We start from the raw sequence: 19,467 nt of genomic DNA on the forward strand, positions 1-19,467 counted from the left end.
AGCAATTTTGCAGCCATTTGTTGCACTCAAGTTTAACTTATGCATATAGCTGAATATATTAAATAAATTACTGCTGTCTCGAATCAAAAATTGCTGCTATAAATTTAAATTAAGTTTTTTATTTTAAGCGCTTAATTCATAGCCATCACTTTTTGACTTTGTGAACTTATTTTCACTTGCAGGCGGCAGCAGCAGCAAGCACGTCGGGCAGTCAGATAGCAACTGTCTCGCACCTGGTGGCGCTGGCCAACCAACAGCACGCCAGCAGCAACAACAAGCAGCCAAAGCAGATAGCAGCAGCAGCAGCAGCAACAACAATCGCTGTCAATGCAAATGGCAATGGAGTGGAGTGCCTGGCAGAGGAAGCAGAGCAACAGCAACAGCAGCAGCTTACAGAGCTGGAAGCTCAGGATGGGGCAATAACAACCGCAACCGCAACAACAGCAGCGGCAACAAATGTTGCAACGAGCAAGCCCCATGGCAATGGTGGCGCCGCCGCTGCTGCTGCTGTGGAAGTGCTTGAGGATCCGCAGCTGCAACAGCAGCTCGAACAAATGCAGCAGCTACAAAAAACTGCCAAATCCGTTGGCGATGGTGGTGGTGGTGCCAGCACATCCAATGCCACCACAATTACATCGATATCAGCGCTGTCGCCACAAACGCCCACATCGCCCGCGATTGCCGCTGGTCCAATGACAGCCAAGACCAGCACATTGACAAGCTGCAACCAGGCGCATCCGCTTTGCAGTTCGGCCAATGCCTCTGCGCTGCCCACACCCGAGCCACGCACCAAGCAGCAGCAGCAGCAGCAACCACAGCAACAGCAACAACAACAGCAACAACTTTCGAGCATTGCCAATCCAATGCAGAAAGTGAACAAGCGCAAGGAGACGCTTGAGGCTAAACGCGAACGCAAAGCGGCCAAAACGCTCGCAATTATCACGGGCGCTTTTGTTGTCTGCTGGCTTCCATTCTTTGTCATGGCACTAACGATGCCACTCTGCGCCGCCTGCCAGATCAGCGATAGCGTCGCCTCACTATTTCTCTGGCTGGGCTACTTCAACTCCACCCTCAATCCGGTAAGACCAGCACTCAACCAGCCAAGCACCTGCCCAGCCAAAGGCCAAGACACAGTCAAGAGCTTGATTACAAGGCTGCCAGCCAACGCTTGTCTTGCAATTTCGCAGCTTGACCTATTCTAAGCTAAGCTAAGCGTCTTTTTATGGCTTTGCCAATTTTCAATTTCGCATTCACTGCAAATAATACTCAAAGCACTTTCAGCGAGTTCGCTCAGTTCATTAAGTTTGCTTGCAACTAAAAGTTGTATAGACCCAAATAAAAAAAAGCAGCTTAGTAATATTTGTAGTAATATTTTCTTAAGTTGAGAAAGAAAAAAACTCAGAAAACCCTTCAAATTTTTTAATATTTTTTGGCTGCTTAAAAAATATAACACAATTATATATTAAGCAAATTAAGCTTTTAGTAACATAAAAGAACAAATGAGTAATATTTCCTTAAGTAACCTAAAAATGTTTTTAATCTTTTTTAAAAGTCTAAAAAATATATCCGAATTATATATTAAACAAATGCTAAGCTCAAGTTCATTAAGTTTACTTGCAACTAAAACTAAAAGCTTAGTAAAATTTTTATTAATATTTCCCAAAGTTGAGAAAAAAAAATTTTAGAAAACTTGTGTAATCTACAAAATTATTTATCTTTTTTGGTGGCTTCAAAAATGTATCAGAATTTTATATGAAACAAATTTTAAATATTTTTGAATTTTATATTAAGCAAAGTGTAAGCTGAAAACATTGAAGCAGCTAAAAACACAGATTAGTAATATTTCCTTAAGTTGAGCTAAAAAACCCAAAAAACTCGTTAATCTTTTTTGGCTGCTTAAAATATATAACAGAATTATTTATTAAACTAAGCTCAAGTTTCTTAGGTTTGTTTGGAACTAAATTAATTAATTCAATTAATCCAGAAAAAAACAGCTTAGTAATATTTGTAGTAATGTTTCCCTAAGTTGAGAAAAAACTCAGAAAACTCTAGTAAGCTACAAATTTTTTAATCTTTTTTGGCTGCTTAAAAAATATAACAGAATTATATATTAAACAAATACTAAACTCAACTTTATAAAATTTGCTTGCAACTAAAAGACAGTTCAATTAATCCAGAAAAAACAGCTTAGTAATGTTTGTAGTAATATTTCCCAAAGTTGAGAAAAAACTCAGAAAACTCGTACAACTTGCAAATTTTTGAATCTATTATGAATGCAAATTTTAAGCTCAACACTTTGAAGCAGCGTTCAAAGCTTTTAGTAATATAACATACAAATTTGCATAAAACAAATATTTTAAACAATTTTGGTTGCTTCAAAAATATATTTGAATTTTATATTAAACAAATTTTAAGTAACATATAACTCTTAAAAATTTGCACTTCAAGCTAATCTTTTATATTTTTGGGCAGTGTACTCAATTTATTTAGTTTTATTATTTGATTGATGCTAAACTATTTAAGACTGCTAGCAAATATTTAAATTGTAGTGTATTTGAACTTCACCTTAACGCTGTTTAATATTTTATATGAATTTTCTATGCAGGTTATCTATACCATCTTTAGTCCCGAGTTCCGGCAGGCCTTCAAGCGCATACTCTTTGGCGGCCACCGACCAGTGCATTATCGCAGTGGGAAGCTCTAGATAGTGCATGCGAAGAGGCGAAGGTAAGCGGAGGGGGCAGCAGTTATTGTGTGTAAATAATATTGACATTGGCTTGGATTCGTTATTGCCAGCCAAGGCAGCCTTGGCAACTGGCAAGAGTTAATAATATTTTTCTTATAGCGCTGCAATTTTCAATTTCGCGCGCGCGCACAATTTTCAATTTGCAATGCAGTCGCAAACAGTTTGCAATAGAATATTGCTTTTGTTCAAAGTGTTTTGAATTTCGTTGTCTTGTAGACTGTTTTACGAGCCATGAGTAAACAGCTGGCGGCCAAAACACACACACACACACACATACACAAAGAACGCTTGCAACTTGGAATTGCTTGAAACAATTCGTTGGCAGCAGCAAAACTGAAAGTTTTATCAAGCGTTTATCGCTGCTGTCATCTGCATGCGGCAAAGCGGCTAAAATCACTTGGTCAATGCAACGGCTAACGGCCAAACTGTTAACGGATAACGTTCAAGTCAACCATTAGAATTATGAGCCAACCAATGGGCTGAGCTTATCTACAAAAAGCGGGCGCCCAAGCACCAACAACACCATCATCAGCTTATATATAGTTCAGCATTTGCATTAAGCAGTAGCAGAGCTGCTGAGATTTTTGGAGCTGGGGCTGTGGGTGAATGGGTTTCATCTTGGCGCAAAGTCTTGCTGCGCCCATCTGCGTGTGGCAGCAGTTAAATCTGCGCCATTCATTCATTTTCAAAGGCAGCATAAAAGTTAAATTAAGTAACATTAATTTGGAAATTTCTGTTTTGCATTTGAATGAGTTTGACTTGCATGAGAGAAGTATAAAAAGAAACTTTTCTACGGAAACCCAAAAATGTCTAAGCTCTAATTTCGTTTCGTATTTTTTACAGGCGTTTCTGCTAGGACGACGCAACGGACTTTGCCTCTTCGTTAGCAGCAAAATATACATAAAACTAATAATAAAGCACACACACACATACACATGTATACATGTTTGTTGGAAAATAGTCTACTTCAATGCCAAGTGTAAATAATTGTTAGCTAAATGTGTTTAAACTGATTGATAATTTACTTAGTACTTAAGCTGTTGTTGTTTTTTTTTGGCATCAACTCGAACTCAAATAAATCATGATAATTAGCTCTAATGTTATATATATAGTGTGTAAGCCTAACTTCCATTTTGTATGTGCATGTTTCTCAATTCACACACATACACATACATATAGTTAGTCAGTATTAGTTATTATAGCAAACAATGCAGAATGCAATTATGTATATTTGCTTAATAGATATTAAAGCTCTCAGCTGTTACTTCCTGCTTAACAAATGTATGGGGTATGGGGAACCAATGATATTTGGAATCGTTATAACTGAACCGAGCACTTACTAAGCCAGTTACTTATATTTAAACTTAAGAGTGTGTAAAAATTGAAAGCTATTGAATTTAAGTTTGTTGGCTATTAGCATTATATAATATTAATCTGTTTAAATGTAATTTAAACCGTATTGTTAACGCATTACATTTAAAATCTAGTTAATCGCTTAGTTATAAGCAAAGTTGGTAAACTATGTCATGGATTTCTTTGAATATATAATATATGTATATTTGCTTAAGGGTGCATAACTGTTAAACGAATTAACAAAAACAAAAGCATATGTATTATTGAGAAGCAACTACTTTCGGGAAAAATGGGTAAAACGTAATTAGCAGAATTAATAACATTGTAAAGTTAGAAGAGAAACAAACACACATATAATAAGCATATGTTAGTTAAAATTCGTATTAAGTAAGTGAACAAACAATATCACAATGAAAAATCAAATGTTTTACTATCCCACTAAATAAATGTACAACAATATTAAACAAATCAAAATCAAAAATACCATAAACTAGTAATTTAAGACTTTACACAACACATCTAACTGTCTAAACAATTGCATAAAAACTAAAACTAAACCTAAGACAAGCAACTAAGCTAAACTCTTTTCAAAAATTAAATTGCGCTATATCAATTAATAATTCAAAACACACGTACACAAACACTCTAATTATATTTGTATTATATTATTTTGCTGTTTTTAACACATTGGCGCGCATTTGAAAAACGAATTGTTACTTGATATATGCAGCAATTTAACTTTAAACTATCAGTAAGTTTATAACAAATGCTATGTACTTAAATTTACTGTAAATTTCTTTGGCTGCAAGTTTGAAAACAAATAAAATAAACCATTGATCTTTAATGCAACTAACCAATTTGTTTTCAAAAATTCCCGCCAACTTCATTTAATAGGGTTGGAAAACGTGGTTTGTGTCTTCGATTTACTTGCACTATTTGTTGTGGATGACACTTGCCAATTGCTGCTGCACATCTCGAACACAAAAGGCGGCAAAGCAAACTAAATAATTTATCTTTGTCAATGAACGTGCTTATTTATTAATGTTTGTTAATGACTAAAAATGTTGAACTTAAATTGTGTGATATGTGCTGAGCTATTCACACACTCCGACGAAGTGCATGTTACGGTATGTGGACATATGTTCCACCACAGTTGTCTAAAACAATGGATGGATCGGTAAGTCGGTCTAGGAGCAGCTACACAAATGCACCTGTGTAAAAATATGAATCCATTGCAGTTCAAAAACATGTCCACAATGCCGTAACAAATGCACCACTCGCAATATATTTCGCGTGTACTTTAACTTGGCCAACTTGGATGTAAGTCACATCGATGTGGGCTCATTGCAGGAGCAGCTGGACAATGCCAAACTAGCGATGAAAATGAAAGAGCAGGAGCACAAGAAAGCCGACCAACAAGTCAAAGAACTTAAGGAAACACAAAAGAAGTGCCTGTAGGTATTATGCTCCAACCACAAGAGCTGCTCTGTAAAAAATTATGTTTTTTTAATTTTAGCAAGACTATTGCTGGTCTGGAGCAGAAGGTGCAAAAACGTGACTTTACGTTAAGCAGCTATGTGGAGCAGATTAGCATACTAAAGAATGATGCACGCGTAGTGGATGAGCTGCGCAAGGAAAACAAAAATCTCAAACAACAGATACACACCATGGAAAGCATCTCAGCCATACTGACGGCAGGCTCAGCTGAAGCAGAGGCTTTGCTTAAGAACGAGACCAATCCGCATGTGCTGGCCAACTGGGTGTCCACGCTAAAACGCGAGCTGCGTCAATGTGAAACCAAAAAGACTGAACTGCGCAATGTGCTCAAACTAGTACAAAATGATTTGCGCAAGGAGCTGGAATGCAAGCGGTAAACATGAAGTTTTCAATAATCAAACAGCAAATTCACACATAATATTTATAGCAAGTTGGACGAGCAAATTTCGCAGCTGGAAAGCGATTTGTATCGTGCACAGGAGCAGCTCAAGTCAGGCACCGTAGATTTAACAGTTAACAATAACATAGCTACGCTTAAGCAGGACGAACGACGCAGCACAATTTCACCCACAACTGTAAGTAGATTTGTTGTAACTGCAATTTACTTGTCTAACTTTTCACCATTGCAGAAGCAAAATATAAAACTCATACACGAGTCGACATCCCCCTATTTGAATATCAAGTCAAGCAGTGTGGGCATGGCGCATTTACTTAAGGCACCCAGCATGATGTCGGAAAAGATATCGCCCATCAAATGCAGCGATGGCATTAGCATGACAGGCGCCATACGCAAAACGACTAGTGATCTTAGTGAAAAGTATTCCATATTTAAAAAGCCACGTCTGGGTCTGGGTGCTACCAGTTCTGGTTTAAGAGCTACTATGCGACCTAACTTTGTATACAACGGTATGGGCGGCTCAGAGAAGGTAGATCCGTTCAACCAGCAGCAGCAGGAGGAGAAGGAGGAGGAAACGGAGAATCATCAGATCGCTACAATCAAAACTATTAATGCACGTCTTAAGTCTAAAGCGCTTCGCAATATTAAGTTGCCAAAGTAGTGCAAGCCAATAAAACCCCATGATTCCCATAATTTTGTAAATTTCCCTTTCCCATTATAAATAGGCCTAGCAAACTATAGATTTCGCTGACTGCATATTGTTATTGTGGATGACACTAGCCAACTGCAAAATGTTGTTGCACTGCTCCGCATAAAAATGGCGGCAAAACAAATTATTTATATTGTCTACTTAGTTAATTGCACGTGGAAATTGCTAATTGTCTTTGTTTAAATTGAATAAATATATTATCTCTTTGTTAATTTCTAATGCAAATTGTTGATTGCTTTTGGTAAATTCCAATGCAGCTCTTAAATTTTGCCTTGCGTCAAACTTGTCGCACATTGTCTAAAATAATATATGGAACGGTAAATTATATAGCTTGTGGTGAATTTTCATTTTAAAATTTGTTGCTTTGAAAAATTCACCACGCTCAATATATTGCAATAGCACATGGACGTACATACATATGTCAAATCAAATGACACTTACCAACTGTCAAATTTTGTTGCTGGCAGCGCGTGATATTAAAAACACCTTTTTTAACGTATTTGGCGCACAGAAAGTGAAAAGCGAAAATATTTAAACTAAAGCAAACGAGCTTTCACGGACCCGAGCACTTTATTCCCTTCGTGAAACAGCTGTTGCGCGTGAACTAAGCAGGAAGTGCTTTTTCACTCTCTTGTGGTAGTGTTGATAAACGCCCTGTGTTTTTTGCAATGCTGAAGGGTTAACAGTTATCTGATTGCGAGAGCTGCAGCTGCACATTCCGCGCAACAAGGGCGAAGAGTGAAAACAGATTTAATATTATTCTCGAACATATACATACATATTTTTCATTCTGTGTATTTGCTGCATTAAAATGTTGAAGGTAGATTGTGTGATTTGCACCGAAGCTTTCACAAATACCGATGCAATTAATCTAACGGCATGTGGACACATGTTCCACGTGAATTGTCTAAAACAATGGAGGGATCGGTAGGTTGTATGTAAGGTAAAAAATATAGCATGTTTTAGGTATGTATCCATTGCAGTTCCCCAACTTGTCCACATTGCCGAAATACATGCACTGAGCGCAACATAACTCGCGTTTACTTTAGCTTTACCAACTCGGATGAAAGCAACAGGAGCGTGGATTCATTGCGTGAACAGCTGATAAATGCCAAACTTGCGCTTAAAATCAATGAGCAAGAGCTAAATAAAGTCGAAGAGCTCAAAGAAGCACAAAAAAAGTCACTGTATGTATTTTGTTCAAGGCACAGGAGCTGCCTAGTAAAAAGCACATGTTTTTCAATTTTAGTAAGAAAATTGCTGACCTGGAGCAGGAGGTGCACGAGCGTGACCATCGACTAGCCATCTATGTTACAAAATGTAATGAGATATTAAAGCTTGCTGTACAAAAAGTGGATAAGGTGAAGAAGGAAAATAAAAGTCTCAAAAAACAGATAATGGCCGCCGGGATAAAGCAAATGGAATCTTCTGGTATAGCCGTCAAGTAAGAGTGAACTTTCTAAGAAGTCAAATGTAGCTTCATTTACAATATTTACAGCGCGTCCACAGCTAATGATGCTATAGCTACACCTCAACAGGAGCAAGGACAAAGCAGCATTGCACCCGCTACTGTAAGTAGATATAGTTAGTGTTATCCCAATTTACTTACTAACAACATAGCAGTCGCTCAGCTCATCGTTGGCTCCCAATTCAAATATCAGATCAGTGCCAGCCACAGTGCAGCGCGAGGAGAGCGAGCCGGAGCTGACAGCCGACCATATTAAAATATCATGGAGCAATGGATTAGTACCACGCATCGAATGCAGCAACGATATTTCCACAGGCAGCAAACGTGCAGATTCCTGTCCAGAAAGTGATTGTACTGCAAAAATGCGTCGTTTGAATGTAAACACCGATCACGACTATCCAATTCGTAACATGTACTCACTAGAGAATCAAGAAAATATTGCCCAACTGAATTCCTGTTCTTATATTTTGTAAGCTCTTTCTCATTGTTTTTATTATTAGTTGTGCTGCCGCATGAAAAAGTTTGGTATGTGAATAAGTTAGTCTGGATAATATTATAAAAATATAAAACATTGTATGCATATGAATGAAATAAAGTTTTAAGCAGCAATTTTCTTTTCCGCCGTGCCGGTCCATTCCTCTTTCAACTGCACTTTGCAGCCAAGATCACGCAATGCTGCCTTAATGTCCTGCGCCACAGCCGGATGCTCCAGCATGGCTGCATTTAGCAAATCCTCAATGCCAAAAGACAACCAGGTCTCGCACTGATTGCGTGATCGTGAAACCATATTGCGTATAGCCCAGGCGCCATTGCGCTGCACAGTCTTATGCTTGGGATGTGCACGCAATGCCTCCGCCATAACTTCTGCAATGCCAGTGTCGAAGAAGGCAGCACTGTGCTCCTTAACACGCAGCGTTAGCGTCGTTATGCATGCAAAGGCAGCGGCCACAACATTTTCATTCTGCTGATGAGTTTCTAGCAGTTCTTTAATAATGGGCGCCACGCCCTGCTGTATTATATGCGCCTTGACTGCATCATGACCAGCCATGGCACGCAATAGCTTCAAGGCCTCTCGATTGAGACGCTCGTGCTGCAGATTTGCCTGCATAATGTCAAAGATAAGCTTAAGACCGCCCGCCTCATCGATAAGCGTGCACAGCTCTTGGCGCACGGCCAGCGTGCCTATGGTGAGCAACAAGTCTGAGAGCACATTGACTTCCTCATAGGCAGGCAGCAGCTCCACCAGCTGCAGCAACATCTCATTAGCTATCTGACGCGCATGCTCGTGCGCACAACCAAACTCCACGCGTATATCATCGTCCAGCACCAGAAAACGCAGCACTGCTGTTGTCTCACGCACCAGCCTTGCGCTATCCTTGCGTAGCAACGGCTTCATCAACGGCAAGACGCCACTGCTCATAATATGCTGACGATTCATCTCGTGCATCACACACGCCTTTTGCAGCCACTGTAGCGTCAGGCAGGTGATGTCCAGTTGATCCTGCAAGGCCAGCAGCTTCAATACCATAGATAATGCCTCCGCATCGAACAGATCCGGCTGCTTGTGTGTTAAGCTATTAGCAGCTGTCAGGCACTTGCTCAGCAGCGCTGTGTTGAGCTGCTCCGCGCATAAAGTTTGCTCCAGCAGCGTTACCAATGCATCATGTGCACCATTCTTGCCCGCCAGCACTCTATGCGCCAATGACTTTTGGCACTCCATATCCAGAATGGCTAAGAGCTCCAGTAACTGCTGTGCATCCTCAGACTTTTCACTTATGTGCGTCTTTAGCTTCTCCACAGTTTCATTGAGTATGGGCTTGCCTGTCTCCGCATTGATGCTCAGATCCTTGATAATATTCGCCAGATTTATGCCCTAGACCATAATGCACTTTCATTATTTATAACAGTAAACTGTGACGCATACTATTACGCACCTGAGCTTCAAACTGTTTGATAGTCTCCTGCTTGGCATCCTCTGCCGTCATGCAGAACTCCACAACATTCTCCTGGACGACCTCGTCGAATGTCTCTTGTGAGATTACCTTAGCCATCTTTTGCAATTTATGCTCTATTTATATTCTAAAACGCCAAACAGCTGCAGCTGTGTCTTTGTTTCAACTCCTACACACACACACAGGCACACACATGCACACGCAAGCTCAAATAAAAGGTTATAAAGAAAGTTATCTCTCTTTGTTGAAAGTCTTTTACAATCTCAGTAAATGCTTTAAATGTGTGTTTCGTAAGTGTTCCGAAAGACAAACTGTCAGTTTAATTCAAATTTATTACGAAAACTGTGCCCGTTTTAAAGTAATATTTATAAACAAAAGCAGTGCTACCAAGTTCTATGGCTATAAAAATACCAAGAGTGAAGCTATTAGAGTAAAGTCTAAAAATAGCCAAAACTAGCTATGTTCGCAGCACTGCTGTTGTCTATTGGTATTTTCGCTTTCGCACAATACGGTCACTAAATTGAAATTGTTGTTGTTGTTTCGTGTTCAACAAGCGGCATATTTTGTCAGCACGAATTTAGCTTAATATTTACATATTTAATTTAAGTAGGCGTGCGTGTTTTTTTTTTAATTACAATTTCAATTCTAGTCGCAGCAAAATGGGTTTCGTACTGTCGAAATTTCGAGTAAGTAAAGCTTTCGGGAACATCAAATCCTAGTGACGCCACAAAACACAGACACACAAATACACACAAGCATAAATATGCAAAGAAAATATAGGTGCTATTTACATACGTACGCATTTCTAATTATAGAAAGAAAAATCTACAACTGCCGTTTTGGAGGGCCTGCAATTGCAAATCAAACAAATCGAAACGTATATGGTGAATACGCAGGAGAGTAAGCGACGATTTGTTGCCAACTTTGTAGGCTTCACCATTGGCGTCTACATCATTGGCTTTGCACTATGGTACTTTTTCTACTTCCCGCCAACGATGCAAGAGCGCATAATGTATCTAGTGCCATTGTTGTTGTTTCCAATACTGTGAGTAATGGATGATATCATGCATTGTTGTTAATTTTTTTATTGTTATTTACGCTATTGCAGCATTGTATTCTTGCGTCAAATGTTTACGTGGTATTTCCAGCGTAAGCTTAATAAGCTTGATAGCAAGCTGGCGCAGCTGAAAGCCAAAAAGAGCAGCATATTGGAGCAGGTCATGGAGAAGGAAACATACAAGGTATACAATCTATAAGATTTAGCTGCTTGATAAGCATGTATATTAATTAAAAATTTATGTTAACTAATGCCAGGTGGCTGTAAGTCTGCTCGAGCGCTTTGGCGACAAGCAGCAACAACAACAAAGCCGCCAGCTGGCCTCAAGCGCCCAGTTGTCTACAACAGCACGCAGCATGCAAAGCACTACATCGCTAAATCGTTCCACCAGCTCGTCACTGCAAATGCAATTGCCGCGCACACCGCAGGCAGCGCAGCTGCAGCAGCAGCGCTCGGTAACTCCCTACAGCAGCGTCTATCGCAATATGAACAACAATCTGAATCGCAGTCTGGTGACGCCCAATTTAGCGACGCCGGCTGTGCGTGCCGGGCAGGAGCTGCGCAGGCGCACGCCATTTCCAGTGGTGGATGAGGCTTCACGCAGCGCCTTGGATCGCATTGTGGACTTTATAGTGGGCGATAGTCCACAAAATCGCCTGGGCATGATATGCAAGAAATGTCATAGGCATAATGGTTAGCATAAATACAAGCATATCACTTAATTGTTTATATTAAATGTTACTGTTTTGCAGGCATGCTGCCGCTGGAGGAGTATGAATACACAACATTCTACTGCGCCTTCTGTGAGACGCTTAATCCAGCGCGCAAAGAGCGTCCTATAGCGCCACGTCTAGCGCTAGAAACAGAATCTCTAGGCACACCACGTGCTGTGCGTAACGATAGCTCTGCCAGCAGTTCCTCCTCCGACGATGATGAAGATGAAACAGGCAAGCTGCTTAATACTCAATGCTTTATTTAGTTTGTAATCCTTAAATGTTGCACACAGCCTTGAAGCCTTCAATGGAGCCAAATGAAGACTTGCCAACGACTGAAACGACTGCAGCTGCTGGAGATGCAGCAGACGCAGCTGCAGATGCTGAACTTGATGCAGCTGCAGCTGTCACAACGAAAGATTCCGAGACTGAGCCTGTCGCAGCCGCGGATGAAAATGAAATTAAATAAATTTTTATAGGCCAGGCCACAAGGCATAGAATGCTTAGCACTTAAATTATTATTTAACACACACACACACACATACACTTTGTTGATAAGCAAACTTTTTGTTTAAAGTACTTGTTCAAGACTTTTTAACTCACTAGCTTAAATATATACTATATTATTGAAATACTAATTATAGACTGCAGCTTTCTTTAATGCCGGGCACCGCACCCTCGACTAACGCCCCTGTCAGCAGCGTAGGAAATTGATAATTAAAATGCTAAGCAACAATAACAAACAAAAAACAACAACAGGCGACAACTAATGGCATAATAACTTCTAGTGACAAAAAAGGCAAGCACGACAGTTTGTGATAACTCAACCCAAGCTACAGTTACACTTCTATATGTGTGTATAAGCGTATGTATTTGTATATTTGTTTATGTGTATTGCCGCAAACGAACGGTCAACAATTTCAATTTCGCTGGCTTTTATTTTTCCGGGCCATTGATCAAGGCTAACGAGAACGGCTTGCTGCTGCGCCTGCCTGCCTCTCTCGGCTATGGAGCAAGCAACGCCACCTACAAGTGGAGCAGCCGCGCCCGCGCACATTCCTGCCCAATCGCTAGCGGCGGCAGTTGCAAACACAAATTATAAGAATTAAACTAAATCTGTTACAACGTTGCCAACAATTGGCCAACGCCAGCACTTACAGCTCTCTTGAGTTTCCATTATTTTTGTTTTTTTTTTATTTGGCTGTTGGCCCCGCTGGCTGCTTTGCCGCCTGATTAGCTCATAATTTGTGTGACAGCATCTATTATACGCCTCGTAATTGAATTTACCAAACTGCCAGACAGACAGACAAATATATATATATATATATACAAGTGTGCTTGCTGGTTTCTGTGACGTCGTCGGAGCTCTGGCCAGGAAGTCTGTGCGTAAGCGCCAATTTCACATGCGTTTGCAACGCGTTCTCGCTTGGCGACAACATTGTCATTAAACCTGATTGCATGAGGGCTGACTAGCATAAGATTAATTGTTAAAAGATAGTTGCATAGATTAATGGTTTAACTAATTTATTTTAGCACTTTATGTAGTTAGATAGCTCAAACACTTAAGCAATCTAAAAAATGCTTGTGACAAAAGTTACAAATAAAAATGTTCTATTATTTTATTTATATAATTATTTGGTATATTTTAAAGAATTTAATTAAATATTAAAGCTGCCTAAAACATCAACAAAGCGACTAATATTTTAATAATAATATTTTTATTTAATACAAGTTTTCTTTTGCAGCTTGAATTGCGTAAAACATAATTTTAGAACTAATTTCTTTATGATATATTTATGTATATTTTTGTATTTTGCATTATATTTTATTCTTATAAATTTTTTATATTTTTAAAATTTTATTAAATATTAAAGTTGTTTTTTTAAATATTATATTTTTAACAATAAATATGCAGATCTTCAATAATTGTGTCTTCAAGTTTTCAACATTTTCAAATTTGCTATTTTTATTAGTTTTATTATATAGTTTATTTCATGTGCAGCAGCCCTGTCTAGAACTGAACTTCAATGGAAACTAGTGCAAGTTCGCTGCACTATAAACCAGTTATCATGGTAACTGCACTAGATGCTGCCTGCCCCTTCCGGGGGCCGCCTCGCCGCTGTGGTGTGGGGCAGGCAGGCGTTGGCGTGTGTTTGGCTGCAAGCAAGGAAACCTGTAGCAAATAAAGTGATTCACGAACAGATGCCCAAATGACAGGCGCGACAAACTCTATGTATATAAAGTTGCAACAGCTTGTGGCACAAACGCCAGAACGCCAACGCATGAGGCAGGCAAATCCAAAAGACAATTCTACTCAAGTCACCACAGTGGGCAACGCAAGTTGGGGGCTTAGTTCATTGCTATTGCTAATGACGGCATAGCTGTAATAAGATATACATGCATGTGTGTATGTGTGTGTGTGTGTGTAAGCTGGTATTTGTAAGCCGTTCGATTTATTTGTTCGCGCGCGTTTATAACAAAGACTCTAATAATAATCTGTTGGGCCAATCAAGCAAAATATGCGCGAGATCAACAGCAACAGCAACAAAAGTAGCAACAAAAGCAGCAACAATTCACATATGCAACCAAATCTGCTTTGCCAGCCAGCCAATGAAAGTGAAACCGAAACCGACGCGAGTGCGACTGCCAGCTCGAGTGCTAGTCGTGGTGTGTTCTAGCTCTGCGGCCAATAGTTGAGCACTATAGACTAGACAGCTATAAAAGCCAAGTTAACGGCTTGCTGGCCACACAGTGCAGCGCTGACCAGGAAACCAATTGGAAGTTTAACTTTAACATTATAGTCCAATTGGCAAGGATTACTTCACAACAACAATAGCAGCAACATGTTCTTCAAACTGGTAAGTAGCTTAGCTCTACAGCTCTAAGTTCAATTAGTAAGCTGTGTGTGCGTTTTGCAGTTCTTCGTCTCCTGCCTCGCCTTGGCGCTGGCCAAGCCACAGCATCAGCAAGCTGCGCAGTTTCCAGCTGGTGTCAATCCACAGGACTGCCCCAACTTTCCCATCTGTGATAATGCGCGCCTGCACAATCCACACTCGCAGTGGCAGCAGCCTCAGCCTCAGTGGCAGCCACAGCCTCAATGGCAGCAGCCTCAGCCTCAATGGCAGCCACAACCTCAATGGCAACAGCCACAGCAGCAATGGCAGCCACAGCCCAGCTGGAATGCACCCGCACCTGCGCCCGCTGTCGCCGACAAATATCCAGCTGGCGTCAATCCTCAGACCTGCCCCAACTATCCCTACTGCGATGTGAATGCTGGACATGCTGCTGCTCCCGTTGCTGCGCCACCATTGCCCGGCTGGACAGAGCGTCTCTATCCCGCTGGCGTCTCCCCACACCAGTGCCCCAACTTCCCCTACTGCAACTAAGCCGCAGTTTCCTTCTCAACTGCGCTGTCCACCACTCATTATCAAGCATTTCTTTATCCTTCCTCCTCCTGCTCGACTATACCACAAACCACCCACTTAGCTTCCTTTCAAGTTCTCGATTTGTATATTACTGTTGTTGGCGTCTAATAAATGATAAACATGTTGGTCACATAAATCAAAAGCAGCAAATCAATCATTTGGGAATTATCTATAAAAAATATGTTTCAAACTCGGCTGCAAAGCTAATTGTTTGCCAAGTTTACTTTCCACATAATGCTAATAATAATTTACAAAACGTTTATAAGCAATAAATTGAATAATTGCCCATGGCAAAGATAATAGAGTAATAATCTATAATTATAGTTTATACTAAACTCAAAAGGTTGACTTTGAATAAGCAATTTAAAAAAAACTTTTATGAAACTAATGCAACAATTTTAGAGCGTTGAAAATATTGCAAATATTCAAAACATTCTAGGAGAGTCCCCTCAGGCTTAGCTTTTATCTAAGGAATACAAAAAGGATTATTAAAAATATATAAATTGCTGTTAATAAATAAACTTAAAAGCAAAGGAACTTAAAAAGCAAATTACAAAAACTTTTATAGAACAATTTTTAGAGCGTTGAAAATATTTAACATATATTTTTTTGAAGAGTATAACAAGATTTACTTTCAAGAGGTAGTGATGAGATTAGTTTCAGTTTTAACTTTCATTTTTTTATTTAAATAAGAAATTTATTAGATACGAATTTGTTAAATTGAATTGAACCGGACTATATTCTAATATCACTACCATTAAAAATAAATAAATTTATACCCAAGCAACAGTAACAATAATATTTACTTTTATGTTTATGTATGTATTATAATTAAGAAGTATTTATAAATAAATCAACAAATTTTGTTGCTTTATGCGCTATTAATAAAATGTAAAAAGGAATTCTACATAAATAGCTAGACAATAGTACCAAAAATAAATAAATCAATGTCCGAAAATTCTGAAATTCGTGCACTTTGCTATAATTGAGCATAGTTATTAGCATAATATCAGAGTTCAGTGGACCAGGCATTGTTTATTTACTGTATACAATAGTTGGGTTAATAAAGTAAATCAAGTGACAACTGAAAACCTTGTCATATGTCAAGAATGTTGCCACGCCCTATTATTGGCTAAGGGGAAGCTGTTACTGTGGGCTTACAAGCTGAGCTCAAGCTGCCGGTTGACCCCGAGTCAAGCAATTGTGAAAGTAGTTCTTGCAAAACCTCAACTCAACTCAAGTGAGCTCAGCTCAGGCGGTGGCCAGTGGCCAGTGGCCAAGGTCAAGTGCAACTGCACATAAAATTTAAAACATAAAACATGCAATTAAATTAAACACACACAGAGCAATTGAAAGTAAAAGTAAATTTCGGTAGGTATATATAAATTGACTTTATTTACAAAACAAATTTTAAGCTTAGTATTTACAAACAGTTGGATTGGGGTGGTTGGTTGGACTGGCGGCTTACAGCCAGCCATGTGAGTGGCCGTGGGAGTGGTAATCATGATGGAAGTCATGATGATCATGCACGATGGGCACAATCTCCTCATGGTGCACATGATGCACGGGCACGTGGACTTCCTTATAGACAGGCACATGTTTGACTACGGGCACGGGCACTGCAATCTTCTGGACATGATGATGATGCACTGTGTGCACTTTGTAGGGCACGTGTATGGTATGATGCTCGCTGTATGGCAAGAAAGAAAGTCTTGTTAATACTTAATTAGTTAATAGCTTGGCCAAGTGTTGCTTGGCGCTCAACCAAGTTGCTTGAACTCTGGCGTTTAAATTGTCGCATTGCCAAGTCTGCTTGTGGAATTTATAATTAGTTAACAATTATGTGCGCATTATAGACATTTCAATTGGCCGGGCCTCTATATATTTCTAAGCCACGGTTCACACTGTCTGCCAAACGAAATCGCAAGTCAAGCAGCAATTGCTTCATTTGCTTTGGCTCTGTCTAGTCGCTCTGCATAATTTATAAGCAAAGCGCGAATGGCTGAGCGTTTAAAAAACCATAACGAGTTTATGTTTATAAATCAATTGCACAACACGGGAAGCATTTAATTGCGGCTGAACTTACTGTTTGAAAAAACCTGGACTGGGTGCACAATATGCCAGAGCAAAGAGCGCCACAAAGATCTGCAAGAGAGATTATAAAGTGCATAAGTTACGGCTCTGTAAATCGCCCAGACCCCCCATATAAGGCCAGCTCTGAAGTCTTAAGCGCAAGCCATTGCCTTAAACTTCTTAATTTATTAGAGCGCATTTCAATTGCTGTGTTAAGCGCTTAGCTTAAGGCGCAGCAAAGCTTTTTGAAATATTTAAATACTTTCAATACAAAATTTAAGAGTTAGTCCAAAGTGTAATGCAATTGCTTTAAAATTATTTCTATTTACCTTACGCAAATATTAAAATATTACACTAAAGTACGTTAAATTTAAAATTAAGAAAATTGTACAAGTCAAAATGTATTGCTTATTTACAGAAAGTTTAAATTATACTTTGCAAAATGTAAAGCTGTGGTTATAATTTTAAGATTAAACAAACAACTAAACCATAAAGCGTTAGTATAAAGTTGTATTTAATTGTTAAAATTTTTATAGGGTTGAAATATTTGCAATATTTTAAAATGATACATTACATTATACTTTTTAAAATGTACAACTGTGATTAACATAAAATTTACAACCAAAACATAAAGCGTTAGTATAAAGTTGTTATATTTAATTGTTGAAATCCAAACCAAGTATAGCTTAACTTTCAGAAATTTTAAATATTATTATAAGTAACAAAATTCAGAACTGTGTTTAATATTTTAAGCTAAAATTTACAACTAAAACATAAAGCGTTAGTATAAAGTTGTTATATTTAATTGTTAAATATTTTAAGAAAAATTTTAAAACAAGCGTACAAAAAGTTAAAGCTACTATTATTTATTTATAATTGTTTTTATTGTACTTCAAAATCGTTTAAAACCGATACACTAGGAATAATTTAAATGATTTTTAATATACAAAATGGAATACTTTTTTTAATTTTTTTTACACTTAAACTTTGTTAAATTAAAAATTGTTTTTATTTGCTGTTGGGTTAAGCACAACACTTTGAATGCATCCTTTGCATTTTATTATATTGTTTACACTTACAAAAACTTTAGCTGCATACATTGTGTATAAACTTTGAAATCAACTTGTTGTCTGCACTGCACTGTCTGCCAATGACTGATAACCACTAGCCAGTGGCTCATCCGTTTTATAGCCAATTGCAGTTGGCTGCGAACAAACTAACAGCGGCGACGACAACAGCAGCAGCAACTAAAGCAACAACAACAATAGCAACTGGCAACTGGCAATGTAAAAGACGAAACATGTCGCATGCGCTATGTTAACGGTTTTATGAGTTTTTGGCATTAGCAAAGAGTTAAGCCAGCTGACGTATTGTTTAAGCCACGTTTGAGGGTAAGAGGAGCAGCAGTCTACGCATGAGTGGTGACTGTCGTCTGTCGTCGAACTTTGACTGGTCAAAGTTTTACTATTTTGTGTGTAATATAAAACAAATTATAATGCAAATGTCATAATCGTCTTGTTGTGCTGCGTCTTTGCGGAAATTATTCCAATTGAATGGCTAACTAGCACAGCCTATTGGCTTGGCCTTAGAGCAGCTGTAAAAGTGAATGCAACAGCAACAATAACAAATTATAAATTATAATTCCTTTAGCTGAAATCTGTCGCCAACGACCTTGACAATTAACAGCTGCTGTTATTACAGTTGCTGCTGCTGCAGACCAACAGCAACAGCAACAGTTGCTGCTGCTGTCAATTAAATTGCCGTAAATGGGTCAAAATTGAAGTTGATGTGCGAAGAGGCGTCGTGCGCAGCTCAAATCACGTACGCGCGACAATTTGCAATAAAACGCATTTTCATTTACATTTTGGGCAATTACTTAACAGCAAGCAAAGCTATAAATTCAGCTAATCAAATGCATTACACGCATTTTTGAATTTGTTTGTGTGCCATCTGCAATTGACATAATCGCACATGCAACATGTTGCTGCTGTTGCAACTGCAACTGTTGCCTGCTGTTAACAATTGCTGTTAACATTTTGTAGTAGGCCATATGTAGGCCAGTCTGTTGCAGCAATCG

The 19,467-nt window shown here is 38.9% G+C and overlaps 7 protein-coding genes across 9 annotated transcripts in view; 5 read left to right on the top strand and 2 right to left on the bottom strand.

Annotated features, from left to right (window-relative positions):
- Positions 1 to 4,148, top strand: part of LOC108597558 (5-hydroxytryptamine receptor 2A) — a 36,205-nt gene extending 32,057 nt beyond the window's left edge. For both annotated transcript variants that reach the window (XM_017984166.1, XM_017984167.1), the window contains 3 exons: positions 183 to 1,079; positions 2,606 to 2,727; positions 3,590 to 4,148. In XM_017984166.1, coding sequence (XP_017839655.1) covers positions 183 to 1,079; positions 2,606 to 2,704 — 996 coding nt within the window. In that variant the 3' untranslated portion in view covers positions 2,705 to 2,727; positions 3,590 to 4,148. The remainder of the gene's footprint in view (positions 1 to 182; positions 1,080 to 2,605; positions 2,728 to 3,589) is intronic.
- Positions 4,149 to 5,118: 970 nt separating this feature from the next.
- LOC108595646 (E3 ubiquitin-protein ligase TRAIP) lies at positions 5,119 to 6,851 on the top strand. The gene is made up of 5 exons (XM_017980921.1): positions 5,119 to 5,276; positions 5,338 to 5,553; positions 5,616 to 5,969; positions 6,024 to 6,171; positions 6,226 to 6,851. Exons 1-5 carry the CDS (start codon positions 5,161 to 5,163, stop codon positions 6,652 to 6,654), a joined length of 1,263 nt encoding a protein of 420 aa, XP_017836410.1. The 5' UTR covers positions 5,119 to 5,160; the 3' UTR covers positions 6,655 to 6,851.
- A 414-nt stretch (positions 6,852 to 7,265) lies between these two features.
- LOC108597742 (E3 ubiquitin-protein ligase TRAIP) lies at positions 7,266 to 8,663 on the top strand. Of its 2 annotated transcripts, none has more exons than XM_017984445.1 (5): positions 7,266 to 7,629; positions 7,686 to 7,889; positions 7,952 to 8,146; positions 8,201 to 8,273; positions 8,323 to 8,663. In XM_017984445.1, exons 1-5 carry the CDS (start codon positions 7,514 to 7,516, stop codon positions 8,641 to 8,643), a joined length of 909 nt encoding a protein of 302 aa, XP_017839934.1. In that variant the 5' UTR covers positions 7,266 to 7,513; the 3' UTR covers positions 8,644 to 8,663. The 2 variants fall into 2 exon arrangements, with proteins under 2 accessions (XP_017839934.1, XP_017839935.1); XM_017984446.1 differs by having other exon boundaries at positions 7,267 to 7,629; positions 8,326 to 8,663.
- Positions 8,663 to 10,474, bottom strand: LOC108597741 (armadillo repeat-containing protein 6 homolog). Its single transcript, XM_017984444.1, has 2 exons — positions 10,105 to 10,474; positions 8,663 to 10,043 (listed from the first exon to the last, which is right to left on the bottom strand). The coding sequence occupies exons 1-2, from the start codon at positions 10,219 to 10,221 to the stop codon at positions 8,769 to 8,771; spliced, it is 1,392 nt and encodes a 463-aa protein (XP_017839933.1). The 5' UTR covers positions 10,222 to 10,474; the 3' UTR covers positions 8,663 to 8,768.
- A 165-nt stretch (positions 10,475 to 10,639) lies between these two features.
- Positions 10,640 to 12,526, top strand: LOC108595155 (endoplasmic reticulum junction formation protein lunapark-A). The gene is made up of 6 exons (XM_017980325.1): positions 10,640 to 10,808; positions 10,938 to 11,167; positions 11,231 to 11,363; positions 11,437 to 11,872; positions 11,932 to 12,126; positions 12,186 to 12,526. Exons 1-6 carry the CDS (start codon positions 10,782 to 10,784, stop codon positions 12,359 to 12,361), a joined length of 1,197 nt encoding a protein of 398 aa, XP_017835814.1. The 5' UTR covers positions 10,640 to 10,781; the 3' UTR covers positions 12,362 to 12,526.
- Positions 12,527 to 14,628: 2,102 nt separating this feature from the next.
- LOC108595384 (cuticle protein 1) lies at positions 14,629 to 15,459 on the top strand. The gene is made up of 2 exons (XM_017980609.1): positions 14,629 to 14,750; positions 14,811 to 15,459. Exons 1-2 carry the CDS (start codon positions 14,736 to 14,738, stop codon positions 15,276 to 15,278), a joined length of 483 nt encoding a protein of 160 aa, XP_017836098.1. The 5' UTR covers positions 14,629 to 14,735; the 3' UTR covers positions 15,279 to 15,459.
- Positions 15,460 to 16,683: 1,224 nt separating this feature from the next.
- On the bottom strand, positions 16,684 to 18,546 carry LOC108595784 (histidine-rich glycoprotein). Its single transcript, XM_017981076.1, has 3 exons — positions 18,470 to 18,546; positions 17,404 to 17,462; positions 16,684 to 17,007 (listed from the first exon to the last, which is right to left on the bottom strand). Exons 1-3 carry the CDS (start codon positions 18,488 to 18,490, stop codon positions 16,782 to 16,784), a joined length of 306 nt encoding a protein of 101 aa, XP_017836565.1. The 5' UTR covers positions 18,491 to 18,546; the 3' UTR covers positions 16,684 to 16,781.
- Positions 18,547 to 19,467: the final 921 nt, after the last annotated feature.

This window comes from Drosophila busckii, chromosome 2R, assembly GCF_011750605.1.
Source record: "Drosophila busckii strain San Diego stock center, stock number 13000-0081.31 chromosome 2R, ASM1175060v1, whole genome shotgun sequence".
In the NCBI taxonomy this organism is placed as follows: Eukaryota; Metazoa; Arthropoda; class Insecta; order Diptera; family Drosophilidae; genus Drosophila; species Drosophila busckii.